Consider the following 20,214-nt stretch of genomic DNA (forward strand, 5'->3'; position numbering starts at 1 on the left):
GTTGAAATATCCTTTTTGAAGATAGTTACATTTCATTATTTGGTTATTTCATGAGATTGCAGTAAATTTTATGCACCTTATGTCATTTTCTGCTGAGTCAAAACGATAACAAAAGTCTGAGTTTCAATATGGTCCAGCTTTAGCTCCTCTAGTCAGCTTCTCTGTAAGGATTCCTTCAGTGTTGATTGATTTCTTACTTTTAACAACAAGATAAATTATCCCCAGAGGTCTCCTCCTCTCAAAAACAATCAGACCAATTGATTAGCTCGAGTAAAAACACTGAAGAAAGCAATTTCACTTAAAAAAAATCAGTGTGGCTGTTCGATGGACAGCTGCTGCTTACATTTGTCATTGACTTCCTTATCTTCCTATGTTAGATCTAGAGATCTGATGACTGAAATTCTTCATCTGATTATGATCTGATTACATTATATTTAAAAATAACTGTGATCTATCATAAAAATGTGGCTTAAAACTGGATTATAGGTCCATTTTAGACTACTTTTCACAGATAACTACAACTCTGACAAATGTGCAAAGGAAAAAAAGTGTTAGAAACATTTAACAAAATGTTAGCTCACAGCTAAACAGAATATATTCGATGGGTAAAGTCTTTTTTAGACATTTTAATGTCAGAAAGTCACAAATTATACCCTTAAGTAATCAATTACACCAAAGTAGGGCTGGGCGATATGGACCAAAAGTCATATCCTGATACATTTAGGTTGAATATCGATATATGATGTATATCCTGATATTTTTGTCGTAAAGTGAGAGCAAATGTTCAGTCAAAGACAAAGACAAATATGACATGTCACAAGTAGTTATTATTTAAGTGAACATAAATACTGTATAACAACAGGAATAACTTTAAAAAAAATCAAAGCTCCACGAGTGCACATTTAAATAAATAAAAATAGCTTCAATAAAAATAGCCTAAGAAATAAAATAGGCCAATCTTTTTCTTTAATACATATATTTATATGAGGAAAAGAATAACAAACATTACAAAATAACTAGATATGACAAACCCTAGTAAGGACAGCATCTACATATAAAGAAAGAAATTTTTTTAAACTATATTGATATATGCAATATGGTCTAATTCCATATAACAAATATATCAATATATCTTTTATATTGATATATCGCCCAGCCCTACACCAAAGTTTAAGCAAGTTAGAAAATTCCAGTGAAAATAGTTGTATATTTTTCATTTCTGAGAAAATGTGCCCAATGATGTCATTAGTGTTATCACTGCTTGGTGTTGGGGACTATAACTACAGAAAGCCTGGGTGCATTGAGTTTAAAAGATTTTGGCAGAAAGGGTCGAGGAAAAGATGCTCTGCTTTGCATTATAGACAATGTCAGCCCAAGTGTTTCTGGCACTCTTGAGAGTTATCTAATTTAGTCAAATCATTGGAAGTGTCCCTTTAAAAAGGTATTGGAGTGCATCAGTGAGACAGTGTCCAACGCTACCTCAGCTGTCAGACCCTTGTCATCCATCTATTCATGCATCCATCATCTTCCCAGGGCGGCCCCCACCCTTTTGAGGGTCCTGAGAGGAATTTATAATGTTTACTGCCTTTCTCATCACTGAAGGTACCTCATTAGGATACCCCATTATGGATGCCGGCGACATTAGTGGCAACATATGCAAGCAGATTGCCTCCGCCAAACACTGCATATTATTCTGGCCCATTAAAGCGAGTCATTTACCTTGATAAATAGGTAGAGGCAGAGGGGAATTGAAAAGAAACGCAGGGGACCCTCTCCTTCCCTCACTTCATCTTTCTCCTTGCTCCAATTTAAACTCCTGCATCTGTGCAGAAGTTTCCTTTCTCTGGTTTGATACTCATGCCTGCATTTGCATCAGTATCCTCTTGTGTGTGCCTCTCCTCTTCTGTGAGACCCTCTAGCCCTCTCAACTCCTCCAAACTTTGCATCGCACCGCTTCACACTCTCCCAGTCCAACTCTGCTTCTTCTTTCTTTCTTTTTTTCTGCATATCCCGCCATTTCTGCCTTTACTTTCGTTTATAAATTTTATTTTTTGCCAGAGGCTGTGTTTCAAGGAAGGAGGGAGTAGCAAAAAAAGACTGGGAAAAGAGGGGGGAGAGAAGGACAGGGTGTGTTAATTGGAGTGCCTGAGGCGAGAGGGGTGGAAAAAAGAGGGAGAAGAGGGAGAGGAGGCGCAGATTCAGGGGCCCAGAAACATTAAATATTAACACCTTTTCTCATCTCTGCCCCTTAAGTGACATCTACTGATTGGGTTCTCTCTCTCTCTGAGTCGATCAGGACACACACACACACACACTCTCCTCTCTTTCTTTCACAAAATTGAGTTCCCTCTGAAAATGAAAGGCAGCCAGGAGGAGACATAGTGCGGTAATTGGCGGACCCTCTCTGTTTTGTGCCCTTTGATTTGAAAAGTAATGAAATTCCTCTTGATATTTTTATCCGATCTTGCATGTCGTTCTGGCTTTACCTTTTTCTCTTTTTTTTTCTTTGTTACCTCTGCTGTATTGAGACCTAAAAGTGAACTCTAATAGGAGCAAGACACTAGCTATTGTCATGCTAAACATACCGTTAATGGAGTCACATATAATGGCACCAGATTGTGTCAGTTTAAAGATATTCTCTTTATAAATGGCCAAGATATTCTGTATGAGGGATGATTTCAATTTTACTCTAATGGGGAGGGACACTCAGAGAGAATACTTTGGTTTATCAGTAGGACGATATATCAAAGCTACTTTTGCAGAAGCACTTACACAGCACTAAAACTCACAAGACTCATGTATTCATCGCTCTATTTATAATCTCTTTATAAGACATCTTGGCTTTGTTTTTTTTTGTTGTTTTTTTCAACCGTCGATTTCTGCAGAATGGGGCGCAAGACTGCAATGTCAGCTCCGCAGATTCATATTCTCCTCATGCACCCTGTCTGCGCTTTTTCCTTTTTTGTATTTCTCGTCCTTGCTCGGAACATCTATCCTTGTCCTCATTTTGTTCTCCTGACTCACTGGCTCATGTTCCAAAAAGGACAAACACACCCACTCCCGTACCACCCCAGCACCCACACACACACACACACACTTAATGACCACACAGCTCCAAACTCTCCAGCCTGAATGGGGTTGACTTCTCACCCTGTTGCCTGGACTACGGGACAAGCTGGGGGGAATCTCCCGGTAGACAAAAGACTGCGCGAGGGGCCAACCTTGTTGTCCACTTCACACTGTTTGTCTTGAGCCCCTAAACGGCCGTGAGATGACACAACACACACACCAGTAAAGCTGTGATTTATCTGTTGCAACCGCACACGCTGTGATGTCACCTCTCCGCCCTCCGCGCTAACACAACAGACACTTTCATGCACAAAGAAATCCACACACCCGCTGCTTGGCTGGCAGACATCATTTGCCGAGTCATTGAACTTTGCGATGACTTGCGGCTCTGCATTTGATTGCATTGAGTAGGATGCAGATGCTAATATTGTACGGAAGACTGATGTGTACCCAGGCTAATTGCTAATAGCCTTATGTTTGACTCAGCTGCATTACGTCAACGTCAAGTCCCCGGGAACAGCAGACCTCTTCTAAACCCGTGTCCTTGTTCTTCTGATGTCGGCCCTCTTTACTCATTGTAAATGAAATCTCAATTTGAGAATCTAGTTAAAGTTAAATGTGTTTTAAGTGCTAATCACATCAACTTCTTAACACATCAAAGAGGCATTCGATTTCCAGCAAGGAGATATAAGAACTGGACAGAAATGGAGGTAGTACAAAAACTTTAGAGGTCTGAACAATCTATCTATAAAAGCAAGACGAATCTGTGTGTGTGTGTGTGTGTGTGTGTGTGTGTGTGTGTGATTTCATATGTGGCTTGCGCATGGCACGAAGGTGTGCATCTTCAATTTTTAAGATTTTTTAATCCATTTTTCAAAATATCATTATTTACGTAGGACGTAAATTCGCATTGCACTGTTTCCGATGGGACGCCTTTTAGGGGAGCTCCGCCCCATTGTGTGATAGGCCTACACCTGGTCAGTAACACAATTCACTCTGGATTTCCACCCTGACTCATCTCATCTGTAAGTCTATTTAGCCTACCTATCTTTCAGAGTTTTAAAGTGCGCTACAAGGTTCGATTTTCCAATAATATTCTAATAGTTTCCAGCGAATATCAATGTTCAATGTGTATGTGCTGGATGGTGTGGTACTTTATGAAAAGTAAGTGTTTTAGGGAGTTGCAGACGTTGTTAGCGCAATTAGCATGCTAAGCGGAGATTTAGCTTTATTGACTTCTTATGTTGCATTACTATGTGATTCAGGGATGACATTCATGTTGCTTAGCATAATGCCTATAATCATTTGATATGAGATTCTTACATGCAATATAGTATATCAGCTAATTGGGTTCATGTTAATGTACTTTTAGTGCTTTTTGTGCTATCTCACGATTAACGAATACATACTTCCTATGGGCACTGCACTAGTCTAGTTAAAGTTAGGCGTGTTTTAAGTGCTGATCACATCAGCTTCTTAACACATTAACCCATTGAAGCCTGGAAAGTGTTTACGTCGTTTTGTAGTATTTGTATAAGCTCTCAAATACTTTTTGAATTTCATTTCTATCTGCTACAGAGGCTGAAAAAATCTATGATTTAGTAGAAGCGTAGACACTTCTGTTGAATTTCCAGAAAAACTTCAGGTTTTAGGGTCTTATTTTAAAATCGCCCAAAGGTTTTACGGGAAGTTTTATGCGTCAATGGGTTAAAGAGGCATTCGATTTCCAGCAAGGAGGTTGATATAAGATCTGGACAGAAATGGAGGTAGTACAAAAACTTTAGAGGTCTGAACAATACAATAAAAGGTTAAAGGATTCTTATCCAGCCAATGATAAAATCTATTTTCCCCTCACAGTCTCTCCTCTACCCTGTCTAGAGCAGACACACATAACTGGTGGTTTTAGTGCCAATAAATAAACAAAGTGTCTCCTCTGCTAGACTAATACGACCTCCACAACCAGCTGCAACTTGAATGTGTGTATGTGTTGCTGCAGGGTACCAGGTGTGAGTTTTCCTTCTGCTCAGGTGGTATATTGGTACAAGCCCTGACAGGAAGACAGACAGCCCCCTTCCATATCCTGTGATTGCGGTGCCGGAGCTTAGCATGTGGCATCTGAACATCCGGCATCGTTCTATCTCACCTTTAATCAAGACACCCCTCCGCCGCCCTTTGACAACACATACAGATATGACACAGAACCCTCATAAAAGAACACAGGCAACCCATAAAAGAAACAGGGCGCCCTGTTGCATCGAGCAATAAATTCAAGCGCCAACGATATTTATTGTGCTTGACTCCAATTAGAAGCCCAGATATCATCTTTTGAAGCACAATGGACCTCTGCTGCCGGCCTGGGGAGTCACCACGTATGATGCAGAGGCTTTTTGACTGGCTTGTGAACGGTCAGATGAGATTTACAAGTCTGAGGATGATGCTCTGATTGCTGTAATTGGGACTTCAGAGCCGTCCATGTGTTATTGGGAGAAAAAAAAACTCTTTAAAAAGTTTTTCAGGAGATTCGTGTGAAGAGTTGTTGGAAACGAAAAGTTCAAACTTTTTCTCCTTTTTTTTCTTTCACTAATTCCCTTTGTCAGAGATTACATAACAGGATGATTCCGCGGTATTTAAGAGTTACAGTCACTTTATTAGGCAAATAAAACAAACATACAGGGATTTGTCTTGGGAACAGTTCATTAGGGACTCTGATGATTGTACTATGAAGTCTCTTGAAGTATTTTATCAGTCCCGCTTGGGGAAATTGAACATCAGAAGTAAATCAGGAGCAAACACAAAAGATTCATTAAAAAAAAGAGAGCAAAAGGCAGTCTATGTGCATGTACAAGCACTCATGTCTGTAAAAAAGGTCAAGCACAAATCCACTGAGTATTTATGCTGCTTTGTGAAGAACAAACTCCTCACTGAATCATCTTCATTTGCGTTGTTCGGGATATTTTCACATTTTAATCAGGCTGTCCTTATGAAGTTATTCCTTTGAAAAAAAAATATACTGAAATTAGCTTTCCCAAGAAATCTTGTCCATTAATGCAGCCATTCTCAACCTTGGGGTCCCGACCCCAATTGGGGTTGCGAGATGATTTCTGGGGGTCGCCAAATCATTTTTGAAAAAAATAAATGCACAAAATGAATATTAAATCACATAATTTTAGACAGGGAGATGTTTTAGTTGTTGCCTGCTTCATTATTTACAACATGCATGTTAAATTGGGGGTCGCGACTCAAAAAGGTTGAGAACCACTGCATTAATGTACCATTCTGTGGACACTAAAGGGCGAGGAGGGCACAAACAAACCCAGGACTTTGACCCAGGAGACCAGTGTTGGTGTCTAGTTGGAAGCTTCTTAACCCAAGTTCCTTACCGACGTAACAATATCCAATCGTTGTATATGGAAGTTATTTTAAGCATAGCCCTGTTCATTTTTCCTTGCCTTAAACAAGTACTTTTCTTGCCTAAACTTCGCCATATAGTTTTGATGGTTTAATAGGGCTTGGCAATATGGACCAAAAGCCATATCCCGATATATTTAAGCAGAATATCAATATACGATATATTTCACGATATTTTTAATCGCACAGTAAGAGCGAATGTTCAGTCAAAGTCAAAGCCAAATATGACATGTCACAAGTAGTTTTATTGAAACCGTTTATTAAAGTGAACATAAATACTGTATAACAACAAGAGTACCTTTTTTTTCAAATCAAAGCTCCATAAAGTGCACATTTAAGGCCAATCTTTTTCTGAAATATTTATATGAGGAAAGAATAATGAACATTACAAAAAACTAAATATAACAAACCATAGTAAGGGCAGCATTTATATGTAAAGAAAGAAAAAATCGAACTACATCGATATACGTAATATGGTCTAATTCCATATCACATTTAAAAATATATCGATATATCTTTTATATCGATATATCTCCCAGCCCTATGGATAAACCTAACCAAGTTGCTCAATGTGTAATGATACCATTATGTTTTAAACTACGACCACTGTTTCATAGGATATTATACAAACCACATCTATGTTTTTGTAAGAAATCATACAATACCATTCATGTTTGTTTTAATAGCAGATGTTTTAATATCTGTGCACACAAGCACTGCATGCACTGTACAGGATGAGACTTTGACTGGAATACAATATCACATACATTATCAGACTGCAAGCAGTGTTCGCAGCTGTAATTAATATGGAGGCAATGGGGCTTAGTTGGCGCAGTTTGTCATGGCATTTGCAGCATTTAATAACTCTTCGTGCTATATAATACACATTATTTTTTTGCATTGACTTTCTGTCTCTGCCCTTTTCTTTCTTCTCCCTATTTTGTCTTCCTTCTCTATCTATCCATGCTTCTCTGTTATCCTGAACACAGTGAATGACAGTGGGTTTCTAATTAGTATTATATACATATCAGTGCTTCCCTCTCAAAGGTCAAGTCTTAGCAGGGCATCCACAGGTCATCGCAGCACTTAGTCTGCTATGCATGGCCCTTGTATGTGTTCACTTGCCATAGGAAGTATCCAAGGAGACAGACAGTGTATCGATTTCTGTCTGGTTTTCACTCTATGTGTATGTTTTTCTTTTGTCTCCTTGGTTGCTAAAAGTTTTACTTCTACAAACAGAGTCTGTGTATAGTTGTGAGTTCAGAAACTTCCCCTCTATCTCTCTCTGCCTGTCTATCATCTCTGAGCTTCTGTGTGTCTCACTGTGTCTGTCTCTCTCACTCTCTCCCTTGCCCTCTGCATGTGGCATTCATTGTCGGTGAGTGTGTGTGTGTGTGTGTGTGTGTGTGTGTGTGTGTGTGTGTGTGTGTGTGGGGTGTGTGTGTGTGTGTTTTGCTGCAGCTGCTGTTCCTGCACTGCACCTGTTCTTGTCTCATCAGTCAGGCGTTGACGGACTGCAGGCCTTACATGGACCCACCCTGACACTGTCGGTCTGACCCAGCCTGCCCCCTACCACACACACACACTCACACACACATATATCATACATTATATATATATATATATATATACACCCAGGCCACTACTCATGCCAGGCTGTCGGCTCTTCAAACTAGAAGAGGAAACATAGTTCTCCTCTTGCTTAAACAGAGCTGAAAAATATAACTTTTTTAATGTCTCTTCAGTGTCCAACTAGGGCTGGGCGACATATTTTTTAATGTGATATGGAATTAGACCATATCGCATATATGGATATAATTCAAATTTGCACTGTGATCCTTGCTCCAGGCAAGCTGCGGCTTTCATTTAAGATATCTGTTCATTTAAATGTGCACTTGGAGCTTTGATTTTTTAAAAAAAAGGTACTCCTGTTGTTATACAGTATTTATGTTCACTTATATAAACGGTTTCAATAAAACTACTTGTGACATGTCTTATTTGGTTTTGACTTTGACTGAATATTTGCTCTCACTTGCGATAAAAATATGGGGATATATATATCGTATATCGATAATCAGTCTAAATATATCGGGATATGACTTCTGGTCCATACCGCCCAGCCCTATGTCCAACCACAAATGTTATATTTGCAAATGGCAACAACAAGCCTCTTTTTGGTTATTTATCCGCCTTACAGCTGGACCTCATCCTCTAAAATGAAACTCACTGGACAAACTGCATTTCCTGAGTAGTGTTCCCATCCAGCAGTGCAGGCAGACTAATGTGAGCGCTGAGCGAATGTGAAAGGCTTGTAAACACCAGATTTGAGTCAGATCCAGTCCGCAACATTAACAGGCCATTATCAGCATGAGAGAGCTGGGGGCAACCTGCCACGCCCCGCTGCCACAATCATACTCACATCCACAGAGACTCTGGCTCTTGATGGGGATGTGAGTCAGCCACAGAGTGTCTGTGGTGATAGTAACCATCACAACATGTGGTGGGAATGAAGCCACATTTGTACTTGAGGGTACGATTTTATAGCTCAGCAATTAATTTCACTCATTGGTTCCACCACAGCAGCGTTAGGTGGAATTATCATGGTGCCTGGTGCTTTTATGCACCCTGAAGTAACTGTGTTTACATTCTTTCATGCACTTTGTGATGGAGACTGGTAATCCTGGTGAACTTTGAAGTCGAGTTTGCTTCATGAGATCACAAAATATGTCTGAAATTTTTGAGATTGCTTCCTTGATGTTCTTCTCACTAGACCAGTCTTCACTTGCATCTGAGACTTTTAGGGGAAAACATAAGTAGAGCTGCAATGATAAGTTCATATAAACAAAAAACAATCTGAGACTGCTGTAGTTTTGATGAAAACTTAAATGAGTCTAGTTTCTTAGTTGATACTGTTGCTCTCACTTAACAAGCATTTGTAGCCACTGTGATGTCACCCATTCATTTGTGGACAGTTTTGTAGCCTCAAGTTTGGCATTTAGGCATTTTCAAGCCATGATTGACCACATTTGGATGAGAGGTTGGAGCTGCGGAGGAAGATGTCAAGTTGTAAGCTAACGTTAGCGCTACTTAGCTACTTAGCTTGGTTAGCAAGATGTATCTGTAACTAAAAATGAACAGCTGACTCATTAGTGTGTTTTCTAAAGCTGAAAGCTAAAAAAGATATTCTAGAATGTTAGAGAACTTTTTTTTAATTTAAACTTGCAAAGACCAAAATGCACCATGGTAGTTACTTGTCAATCATATATTTTACTCACAATGGGATGATAATTTTAGATGTTTACTGAGGTAATAAATCACATGAGAAGTAGTGTAATTCTGTAGAATCTAACTTCTTTTTGCAACCAGTGGAGTCGCCCCCTGCTGGTCATTAGAAAGAATGCAGGTTTAAGGCACCATACCCGGCTGTAGCCCTGATGTGCAGTAACATTTTTTGACGAGAAGCACATTAACTCTGCTTAAGCTGCAGAGGACATGCAGTAACCTGTGTGCAGCTACACAGCAAGCCCTTAACGATGAAGTATAAATGCAGCTTGAGATGATGTCAGCAGTGATGATTGAAACGGAGAACGGCGACTGTAAAAAGATTGAGAAATCATTCTAAAAATATTGAAAGAGACGCTGATCAGCAGAAAGCAGAGAATAAAAACGAGGAAGTTATTGTTACGTGTTGTTTTTTATTGGCCGCGTGCTGAAGGTGACTCAGCTCTCGTGACATTGAGGCTGTGTCTTCTGCGGCAGGACGCTGTTTGCTTTGCCAACACACTAATCCTGTTAGAGGCCAGGGACAGACCACACACACACAAACGCATGCACACAGATACACACACGTCTCCTGACATTCCTTGCCTGTCGGGTACCACGATGCACTTTTCCTGTACTTTTCAGCTTTGCATTGACCTCATAGATAAACCTTCCATACGCTCCTCGGCACAGCGTCGCCACTGGTGCAGATCTTTAGGTTCGACTGTGACGCATGTTGACTGTACTTCTCTTACACCCGTAGCACCATCATCTAGGTGTATACAGTAGACTTATATTAAGCTGCGTCCCCCAGAACATCCATTACTCTTCAGCAGAGAGGTGTTTGGGTTAGCGGGGAGACAAGCAGGTACCATCAGTGAAAGTCGCTTCATGCTGGCTTCATAAACAGGCTCTAGTTGGGTGACAGCCATGTAGGTTAGACACACACTATTTTCTATCACTCTCCCCTATCTTGCATTCTCTTTTTTGGTCTCCTTTCACTTTTTGCCTTTCAAACACACGCATGCGCATAGGAGACACACGAGAGTTTGTGCACTGGGTATTAAAGAATGCTCTTTGAGAGTGAGGGATGAAAAGAGGAGAATCGGAGAGAGAAAGAGGCTCCTGGTTTGATGTCCAGAATACGACAGTAGGTGAGGGGAGAACAAGAGAGGAAAGGAGGACAGGAGAGAGGATCCAGCTGGTTCTTTCCATAATGAGGGGCGCCCGCCTTGTGTGTGTGTGTGTGTGTGTGTGTGCGCGTGTTTAAAAAGAGGGTGAAAGAGAAAGAGATGCAGGCAAAGAGAGACAAACACAGAGAGAGTATTAAAGATGGTTTTACATTAACTTTTTAGTAGATGTGGGACTGACACGACTGTCTGGGTCTCCTCCACTCTGCAATGCTCCTTTGACTTTTTTTTATAAACACACTGTACTTAGCCATAGCTTTCTAGGTTGGTTTGGTTGCTCATAAATATAGCATGCATTATAGATATACTGTAAGAGTGTATGTGGGTGTGTATGTGTGTACGCAGGTCACAGCCTGACCGTCTCGTTCCCATCTGTCTTTCTACCCGGTCACGCACCCCATCACACACCACCTCACACACACTTTCCCTCTCTTTGGCTAAATCCGATTATCTGGCCTGCGTCAGCTAACGAGACCCCCATGTAGCTGGTCCCCCCTCCAACAGCCCCAACCACTCTCTTTCTTTCTGTCTCTCTCTCACAAACAGAGCCAACAGCACATGTCTCTAAATACACACAAGAACACACACATACACACACACTGCTCTAGGCTTAGATTGGACAGAGGACTCCCCTAATTATGCCTTAATATTCAGGCTCTGTCTGTCCAGCTGCTTCATGTGTAAAAACACAGAGCAGCGGCTTGACTGATCACTCTGCACCAAAACATGTTGTGAATGGCGCTGAATGATGTGTCCAAAGGAGAGAATAGGACAAGAGTGAGACAATTAAATAAAAAAAGAAATAAAGATGCGGTCCAGATGGACTCATATCATTGCTTTAACTGCCAGTAGCTCTGTTTGCATGCATGCAGTAACCCAGCAACTGTGCCAACCCCAGACAAAAGAAAGTCGGTTACAAAATAACAGGAGCATGGAAATTAAACCTTTATCACCTCCTCAGTACAGTAGGAAATGTGTCCCGTGCTTCATGCTCTTTTTTTCACAGATTAGTAGGTGACTTTATTATCCCATAACAGATGCAGCTACTCTAAAAGTGAGCATTCAGCTGTTTTAATTGTATTCCATTATGTCTGGCAAATTTGAGACGGAAAAATGTGCATAAACTGCGAGCCGAGAATAACGCACCGCGTGTTCACAGGAAGCCAATGTGATCACTATTGTGTGACTTAGACGGCTAAAACGCCGTACTCAGCAGATGCATACATGATTGCTCATAAGAAACACAATGGCTTCATACTGAGTTAATGAGAGTTCAGTTTTTCATGGAATAGGAAACTAGATTTCTTGGCGTGACAGCCGTAGTGTGCACTTTCAGTCTGTAGACCATTAAATTAATCAGAAATGTTGCTTATTAAGCCCTTGAGCACCATCGGTAGGGTTGTCAAAAATACATAAAAAACATATTTTTTACAACATGAGACCTTTAAGCTAGAGATTCGTGTTTTCATATGTTTTTCCCAAAAAACAAATTGCTTAAGTAACTGAGATAAGATTTGGGCTTTCAGTGCTTGTGCCAGTTAGTCACTTGATTTAATGTGGTATGTGTGCGAGTGTGTATTTTTCCCATGCACCACTTAACGGGACTCTTAAATCCTGAGTCCCTGCCTAAAAGCGCAGCTCTTGGTTTACTCACACATTCTTGTGCGTTTGCTTGTCTGGCTTGTGTGTTTGTGTTGGCGCAGAAACAGAGGAGGATTTTCTTCTGGGCTACATCCCGCTTACAGAGTCGGAACATGAGACTCGGTTTGTAAAACTAATGTTTCACTTGAGAGCTACTGAGCTAATAGAACAAAATATTTAGAGAGAGAGTGGATGGGGAGGAAGATGGGAGGAAAAAAGGGCATGCAGGATAAAAATAGAGGCAAGGGAAGTGAAAAAGTAAATTAAGAGGAAGTGAAAGAATACAACAGAGGCCAGACATGACATCTTTTCATCAAATGTCAACGCTGGAATGACCCTTGACCTCTGAGCGGTTTGAGGCTCATGGTAAATCACAGCATCTGACCCTGCTGGAATGTGTTTCTCTGACACTCATACACAACTGAGCAAGCACAAGTGTGTATTTTTGACAGCTCTCCCTATTATTTCCTTTATATGTTCTCTCTGCCTTCTTTTTTTTCCCACTTGTCCTTTGCTCCTTTTCTTCCTCACAGTAATGTGATAAAAAGGTGGCCATCCCTTCAGCTCCTCTCATCTCTCTTTAAGACATTTTTCACCAAACAGCCTTTCATCTTCCCCGTCTGCATCTCTCTGCACTGTTATTAAAACTGGCCTGTCAAGCAACCGGGATTCCCAGAAGTCCATCCTCCCCGATCCTGGCAGTTTCTCACAACAAATAAATTATTTAGGTGCAGATTTTGTAGTCCAGAAATTGATGACATGATTAATTTATGTTATCACACAGAGTGTGGGGCTGGGTTGTTCATTAGCAACACATATGTCCACAATATGAATATTAATTAAAGCGAAGATCTCTGGCTTTTTAAATGTTTGCGACATGGGAAGATTTTTGGAGATGCTGGTTGTTTACTGTTGCTTCCCTGATGCATCCAATATTTACTTTATGAAAACATTTTTTAGTTAGTTTATTTCTTTGAAAGTTTCTTATATAAGTCTGCCAAATTGCACATGCTTATGAAATTGCATAGACCACATGTTGATAACTTGCTTTACTGATTTTAATATTGCAGAATTGATTTGGCAGTCACTTAAACAACATTGTCCCTCGCACTCACAACACAGTGGACTCCACTGCCTTCATGTGTCACTGTACGAGGATTTATGGCGCTGTACATGCTGCAGTGACTTCATTAGCAGAAATGGAGCTCCCTCCCTTCCTCCAGCTCTCCGTCCTTCCCCTCCCTCTCCTCCCTGTAACGCAATCTCCTTGTCACATTGTTTCTCCACGGCTAGATTGTACAGAGAGTTATAGAGCTATAGTGTCCTCTATCCCCACTGGAACCAGTTTGGGTCCATCTTGTGCCCTAGCTGCTACTCTCTCCCATTGATATCTGGGACACTCTGTGCATCCTAATGTCTCTATTGAATGGAGAACACTGACAGTGACGAGAGCCTTTAGCTTCCCCCGGGGTCCCTCACTTTTTCCTGCACCTTTAAGGGAGTACTTATACTGGTAGCTTGCTGTCCTTCATGGTGAAAAAACACGCTGTAACATTTATAAAAACTTCTGAAGCCACTCCTGTAACACAACTTTTGCAGTGGATCCATATGTTTACTTTGGCATCTCAGTAATTTTTTGCTCACCCGCCTGTCATGCCTGGTATTGATGCAACATGTTGACACACTACTACCATTCCTTGACTCTTCAATCATATTCTTTCTCTCCCTTTGTGTGTTTTTCTCTGCAGTGTGTAATGGAGCTGTGATGGTGAAGACGGCTCCTAAAGTGGAAGTGTTGAAAGGAGATACTGCCAAACTGCCATGCACGCATACTGTCTCACCACCATCAGGCAACACTGTTGTAGAGTGGTTCTATGTAGTAAGTAATTTGAAGATATTAATGTTCTTTAATCAGGTATTTTTAGACGGGGGAAAAAACTTTTTTTCGGGGGCGGGATCTAATAAAGACATGCATCCAAAAAAAGTTGTGTTTTTTCTTACTTATTGCCAGTTCTTTGTCTTATTCCACCTTCTTCTATCCCTCCACCCTCTTTGTAAACCTCCTATCTATCCACAGATCCAGGAGGATCAGGGAACCAGGAAGCGCGTGGCTTTTTCTCAGGGTGGCGTTGGAAAAAGTGACGAAGGCACCCTTCTGTCTGGACGTGTCACTATTGGAGCAGACTTCACTTTGACCATCACCTCGGTTCAACCCTCCGACGAGCTCAAATTCTTCTGCCAGGTCACCGCCGGTCCCGCTGGGGTTGGAGATGCTGAAACTCTGGTCAAAGTCTTCCGTGAGTCAGCCAATGCCCTTTGACCTTTTTTATGACCTCAACATGTCCTTTTCAGAGAGGACCCCCCTCTTACTTTCTCATCAGTTGTTGATGTGAGGAATTTATGACTTGATTTGTTACTGTCGCTGCCTCTAAAGCTTTATGGCTTTAATCAGATGTGCGTGTGTGTTCATGCATACTTTCATTTCGAAGAGGCTTAATTGTACCTAATGCATGTAATGCATTTTGCTGATTGCATTTCGCACATACTCAAAATAACTCCAGGCGAAACCTCTTTAAAGAACCTCGATATAGTATCATAAACTGATTTGTCACAATTGTCGTCATGTTAGAAATAAAGCAGACATCAGCTAATATTTTTTCATCATGTGTAAGACTTTGGTATCTTTTTGATTGGCTGGGGTTACCATTTTTCTTTGAGAAGTTCCCCAGAGGTCAATTAACCACAATCTAATCACTCTTGACACAATTGATGAATAGTTCAATCACACCTGTCATGTCTCATATATCTCACCTTAATAACGGTCCAGATTTATCACCAAGGCGCTCAGGGCTGACCCTTCCTGCAGGCCGATGTGTCCTCTCCCCTCCCGCAGAAAGCTCCGAGCAGACATCAATCATACTTTTAACATTTAGCGGCCACACCGAAATGAATGCGATTCATTTGCATTTTGGATTGGACTGATCAGTCACTTCACAGAGGGAGAATTTGTGCAGGAGAACAGCAAAACAACCCTTCCTTTAGTCAAGCTCCCACTTCAAAAAGAGCTTACAAGTTAACCATTAACATTAACGCACTCCGAGGTTTAAAGCAATCTCATAAAAAGAGCTATTAATTGTGAATGGGCCAGTCAATGGTAGACAATACCTCACCACAGAGCTGTTTGAGAAAGGCCTTTTTAGATGTACTTAAAGCCCACAGTTGTAAGAAACAGCCTGTCTCACAAACCAACAATTATTCTTTGTCTGCATTTGACCACTTGACTTATTGTGGGATGAATTATAGTGTGTCTGCCCTGCCTTAACTTAATAGGGCTGACTTATGAGGTCTCCTGAGGGTTGAGCTGTAGCAGTGATGGCCTGGTTTCTCTCTCTCTGGAGGCCTACAGTAGAGAGTAAACAGTATGTCTTCTAAGCAAAAGAGAATAAAAATAACCCTGCCCGTACACCTCGTCCTCTCTTAACTCCCTAAACATTTAAAAGACTTATTGCACTCTAAAAATCTTTATTCGGCTGAATGTAAGAGCCTGCAAAAGAGAGTTTTAGTCCCTTATTGTATCTAAATTACTACACATATAAACGGCTGCCTGCCTTGCACAGTGTATGGAAAACAAATGTCTATAGAAATACTTCAGCAGTTTTGGGAACTGTAACAAAGACGACTAAACACAAAGAATTGAGTGAGCGAGACAGAGAGAGGAATACCCATCTACTGTTTATTTATATAAGCAGCCAGCAGCTGCAGGCAGTGATAAGATGACCTTGCATGTGAACAAGTGAGCTCAGGAGTAGAGCAGAGAAACAAGAGGGAATACTCACACCTGTGGTTTTGTATGAGAAAGCAGAGTGAGAGAGTGGGGGAGTGTTTTTATTGCTGTTTGACCCTTATCAGGTCATGTGGACCAGGTCACACTGGAATAATAAGAAGCCGGATATTTACTGCGCAACTTAATTAACGAGGTCAGCAGGCATGTGGGTCAGGCCACATATATGGTAGTGGAGTGTGCGTGTTTGTGTCTACGTTAAATGCTTTACAAAATAAAATCATAATAACTGTCTTTTTCTGTCTCAGATGCTCCTGAGAAGCCAGAACTCACCCAGCCATCAACTCAGGCCATTACTGCTGGAGAGAGTACCAGCTCACCGGTGTGTGTGAACTTCATATAAACACTGAAGACAGTATGAATGTATAGTATAGAAATGTATGTTCGGGGTAATTTAGTGAAATTTTATTATTTATTTATTTTTTATTTTTTGAATTTATTTTATTTATCTTAATTTTTTTTTTAATTTTTAAATTAATTTAGTCTTTTTTATATATATATATATAAATGGTCCAAAGTTGACTGGTAACTGACTATACACTGATGTTTATTTTAGCTATTTATTTTTATTAATTCTTTATTTAAATGGTCAGCAATTGACCGATACTGAACGTGTAGTACAGCTGTTTATGTAGCTATTTTTTTATTTCTTATTTTTTTCATTTTAGTATTGGTCAACAATGTACGACATCGTACATTTAATGTATGATAATGTTAAATATGCTTTAAATAATTTCCTTTATTTCCTTTAAGTTATTGGTTTAAGAAAGTAGCCTTCTGGATGTCTTTGTATGGTCGTATCAGCGCAATATTGGTGGACAATCCTCATAGAAAAAGTATATTTTCATTCCTGCCCAAATTCTCTCTGTATTGGTAAACCTTTTTCTTTTGTCCCTCCTGCATCTGTCCATGTGTATCAGATCGGTACCTGTGTGTCGATGAACGGGCATCCCCTGCCCAGAATTATCTGGTTCAAAGATGACCAGCCCCTGCCTGAGGTCAAGGACAGGAAAGAGAGTACGTGTCATGAGGCTTTTTGTTGGAAAAATACATAAACACCTATATTGTCTTATTTCACCTGCTGTGCAATTCAGAGGGTAATCTGTGTGCTTGCTTCGCTCCTCTCTGCCAGAGACCAACATGATTTCCTCCGTGGTGAAGGAGGCATCTGGTCTCTTAACCCTCAAGAGCACCCTGCACATGCAGCCCACCAAGGCAGACAAGGACTCTGTGTTCACGTGCACCGTGGAGTACATGATGCCAGGAGACCAGATCAAAGAGAAGAAGTCAAACGCCATCAAAATCAACCTCAACTGTGAGTGGATTGGACGGACGAGAGTTTGACTTAGTGAGCTTTGCAGGTGTTATGGACACAGCAAGGCTAGCTGTTTAGCTTTATGCTAAGCTAAGAAACTCAGCTGGACAGACATAAGAGTAGCATTGGTGTGATTCTTGGCAAGAAAAAATTCTAAAAATGTCAAGCTATTATTTAAGATAGCAGTGGTTAGAAAGCACTACTTCAGGTCCTATCAACTTTTTATTTTAGCCCTCTGAGCTAGCTGCTTGGTTATCAAGAGAGTTATTAATCATAACAGTTTGTTGCACCTCTGCCACACCAGGCAGAGGCCCTTACATTTGGTAAGTAAAACACCAAATGTACAGTGCTTAACACATTTACTAGACCACTGGTTTATGCCACATCTGCCCTAAATTTACAGCATTAGTAATTACCAAAATAATTTCTTATGTTTCTGTCATGGTTAATACACCAACATGTATGTAGAAGTTATTTAAACAAAATTATATTTTCAATGCTAAAATATATTTATTATTGTTATCCATTCATTTTCAAATGTACTGCTTTACAAAAAAACAGTAAAAAATAATAAATCACATTGTTATTTCTTGTTATTTTCTTGCATTCCTGAGCAGAAAAAAATGAGTTTTAGTGGTTGAATGTTAATTTCTGACTTCTCAGAGAAGCCCAGTGAGCCGGCTACAATCTGGGTATAAATAGGTGAATTTTTTCGTTTTCATGACAGACGGTCTAATAAATTTGTTAAGCACTGTAGATGAAAAAAATTTAAAAGTTTTGCAGGTATTATATATATATATAAATTCAGGGATTCACAAAAGTGATTACAGTTGATCCGGGGGAGAACATTAATATCTGTATAAAATCTCTCAGCAGTCCTTCCTAGTTGTCAAGACATTTCACTGAAAGCCAAAAACATCACCCTGCTGCTGCAACTGGAGGGAAAGTCAGGGTTCTCCAGGAGTTTTTCTCTATGACCATAAATGTCCGTATAAAATTTCATTGTAATCCATCCGATGGTTGTTGAGATATTTTAATCTGGCGGACAGATTGACTTACATTCCTAGAAGGATGAAAGATTAAAAAAGCCAGAAGAAAATTAATCTGTTTATTTATGCATTCTCTACAAGCCTCTCCTTGTCTTCCATGCTCATGTTGCTTTTGCATATTAAGAAAAACACATACCTTTTTTTAAATGAAACATTGTCAACATGCAGTTATTAGTGTTATCTCCATTGGTTGCATATCTTTCCACTGTAGTGGAATTTAATATGCAGCTCACAAAGAGTTATGAGACAAGTAAAGAGGAGGTGCTGGGGAAGAAAAACATCCCCTCTGGAATGCCTTGCACATCTCTGATTGATGACTTACTGTCTCATTTTCACCTGTTCCATGTCTGTTCTTGTCCATCTAGATCCCTCTGAGAAAGCAACCTTTACACTGGTTAACACTAGTCCAGTCAAGGAAGGTGATGTTGTTGACATGAAGTGTGAGACTGATGGAAACCCTCAACCTGAGTTTGAGTTCTCTAAAGATGTAAGTTTGCATTTCATCAGAAGTTTTTATTCAAAATATTATAATCTCTCACTCAGTATTTACTCGAGTTTCATTTTATTTATTAAACCTCTGAAGTAGAGATTTTGGTTCAAATTTGTCAACTTCCTATACATTTATTTCCGTCTCTGTCTCTGTTTCGCTCCTTTTTCTCCACACAAACTTGGCTATCAGTCATATTTTTCTTTTTTTTTTAAAGTACAAGTTTGAAGCTGCCAGGAACCCAAAATACAAACAAAAGACATAGATCGAAACATTTTTTCACTATTTATACACACAAAAACAGCAGAAAATAATGAAATAAATAAATAACTATAAGAACATCAACAACATGTCTATTTGCATGTAAATTAAAAATAGTAATAGTTTAGTATAAATAAAATACACATTTTAAAAATGGTCTAGAAACATAAATTGCACACTGTGTAAAAAGCCCCTATCATTGCACTTTCAACTGGCTTGGTTACATATGATATATAAATTAAGTTATCACTGTAAATAAAACATGCTCAGTGTATTTTCAATAAATAGATGGACTCCAGAGGGTTAATTCTTCTTTTCGAACCGAAAAATAAACAACAACATAAACAACAACAACGTCAGCTAGATGCATAAATACTGTACATACACATACTCACATAGACACCATTATACAGTTGTACGTTAAAACATATAGACATTTACACACATACAGTTTATATAACCCTATACATATACATGCATCTGCCGCGTCTAAGTGATAAAATAAATATAAGAACCAGTCGACCTAATATTCAATACGCATTTCCTTTTATCATTTTGGTCCGAAAAAAAAGGGAGTAAAAAATATTTCCTATCCCCTGGTACTCCACACTTTCAAATAAGAGAGTTTCTCTATATATAGCCACTTAATGTCAAATAAATATATATCTATATATATTTTTTTTTTTTCAGGC

General features: G+C 39.7%; 1 protein-coding gene across 3 annotated transcripts in view; it reads left to right on the forward strand.

Annotated features, from left to right (window-relative positions):
* Window positions 1-20,214, forward strand: part of bcam (basal cell adhesion molecule (Lutheran blood group)) — a 65,961-nt gene that overhangs the window by 26,927 nt on the left and 18,820 nt on the right. For all 3 annotated transcript variants that reach the window (XM_059338920.1, XM_059338921.1, XM_059338923.1), the window contains exons 2-7: window positions 14,318-14,448; window positions 14,647-14,866; window positions 16,659-16,732; window positions 17,331-17,427; window positions 17,543-17,725; window positions 19,140-19,261. In XM_059338920.1, coding sequence (XP_059194903.1) covers window positions 14,318-14,448; window positions 14,647-14,866; window positions 16,659-16,732; window positions 17,331-17,427; window positions 17,543-17,725; window positions 19,140-19,261 — 827 coding nt within the window. The remainder of the gene's footprint in view (window positions 1-14,317; window positions 14,449-14,646; window positions 14,867-16,658; window positions 16,733-17,330; window positions 17,428-17,542; window positions 17,726-19,139; window positions 19,262-20,214) is intronic.

The sequence above is a fragment of the Centropristis striata genome, chromosome 8, assembly GCF_030273125.1.
Source record: "Centropristis striata isolate RG_2023a ecotype Rhode Island chromosome 8, C.striata_1.0, whole genome shotgun sequence".
In the NCBI taxonomy this organism is placed as follows: domain Eukaryota; kingdom Metazoa; phylum Chordata; class Actinopteri; order Perciformes; family Serranidae; genus Centropristis; species Centropristis striata.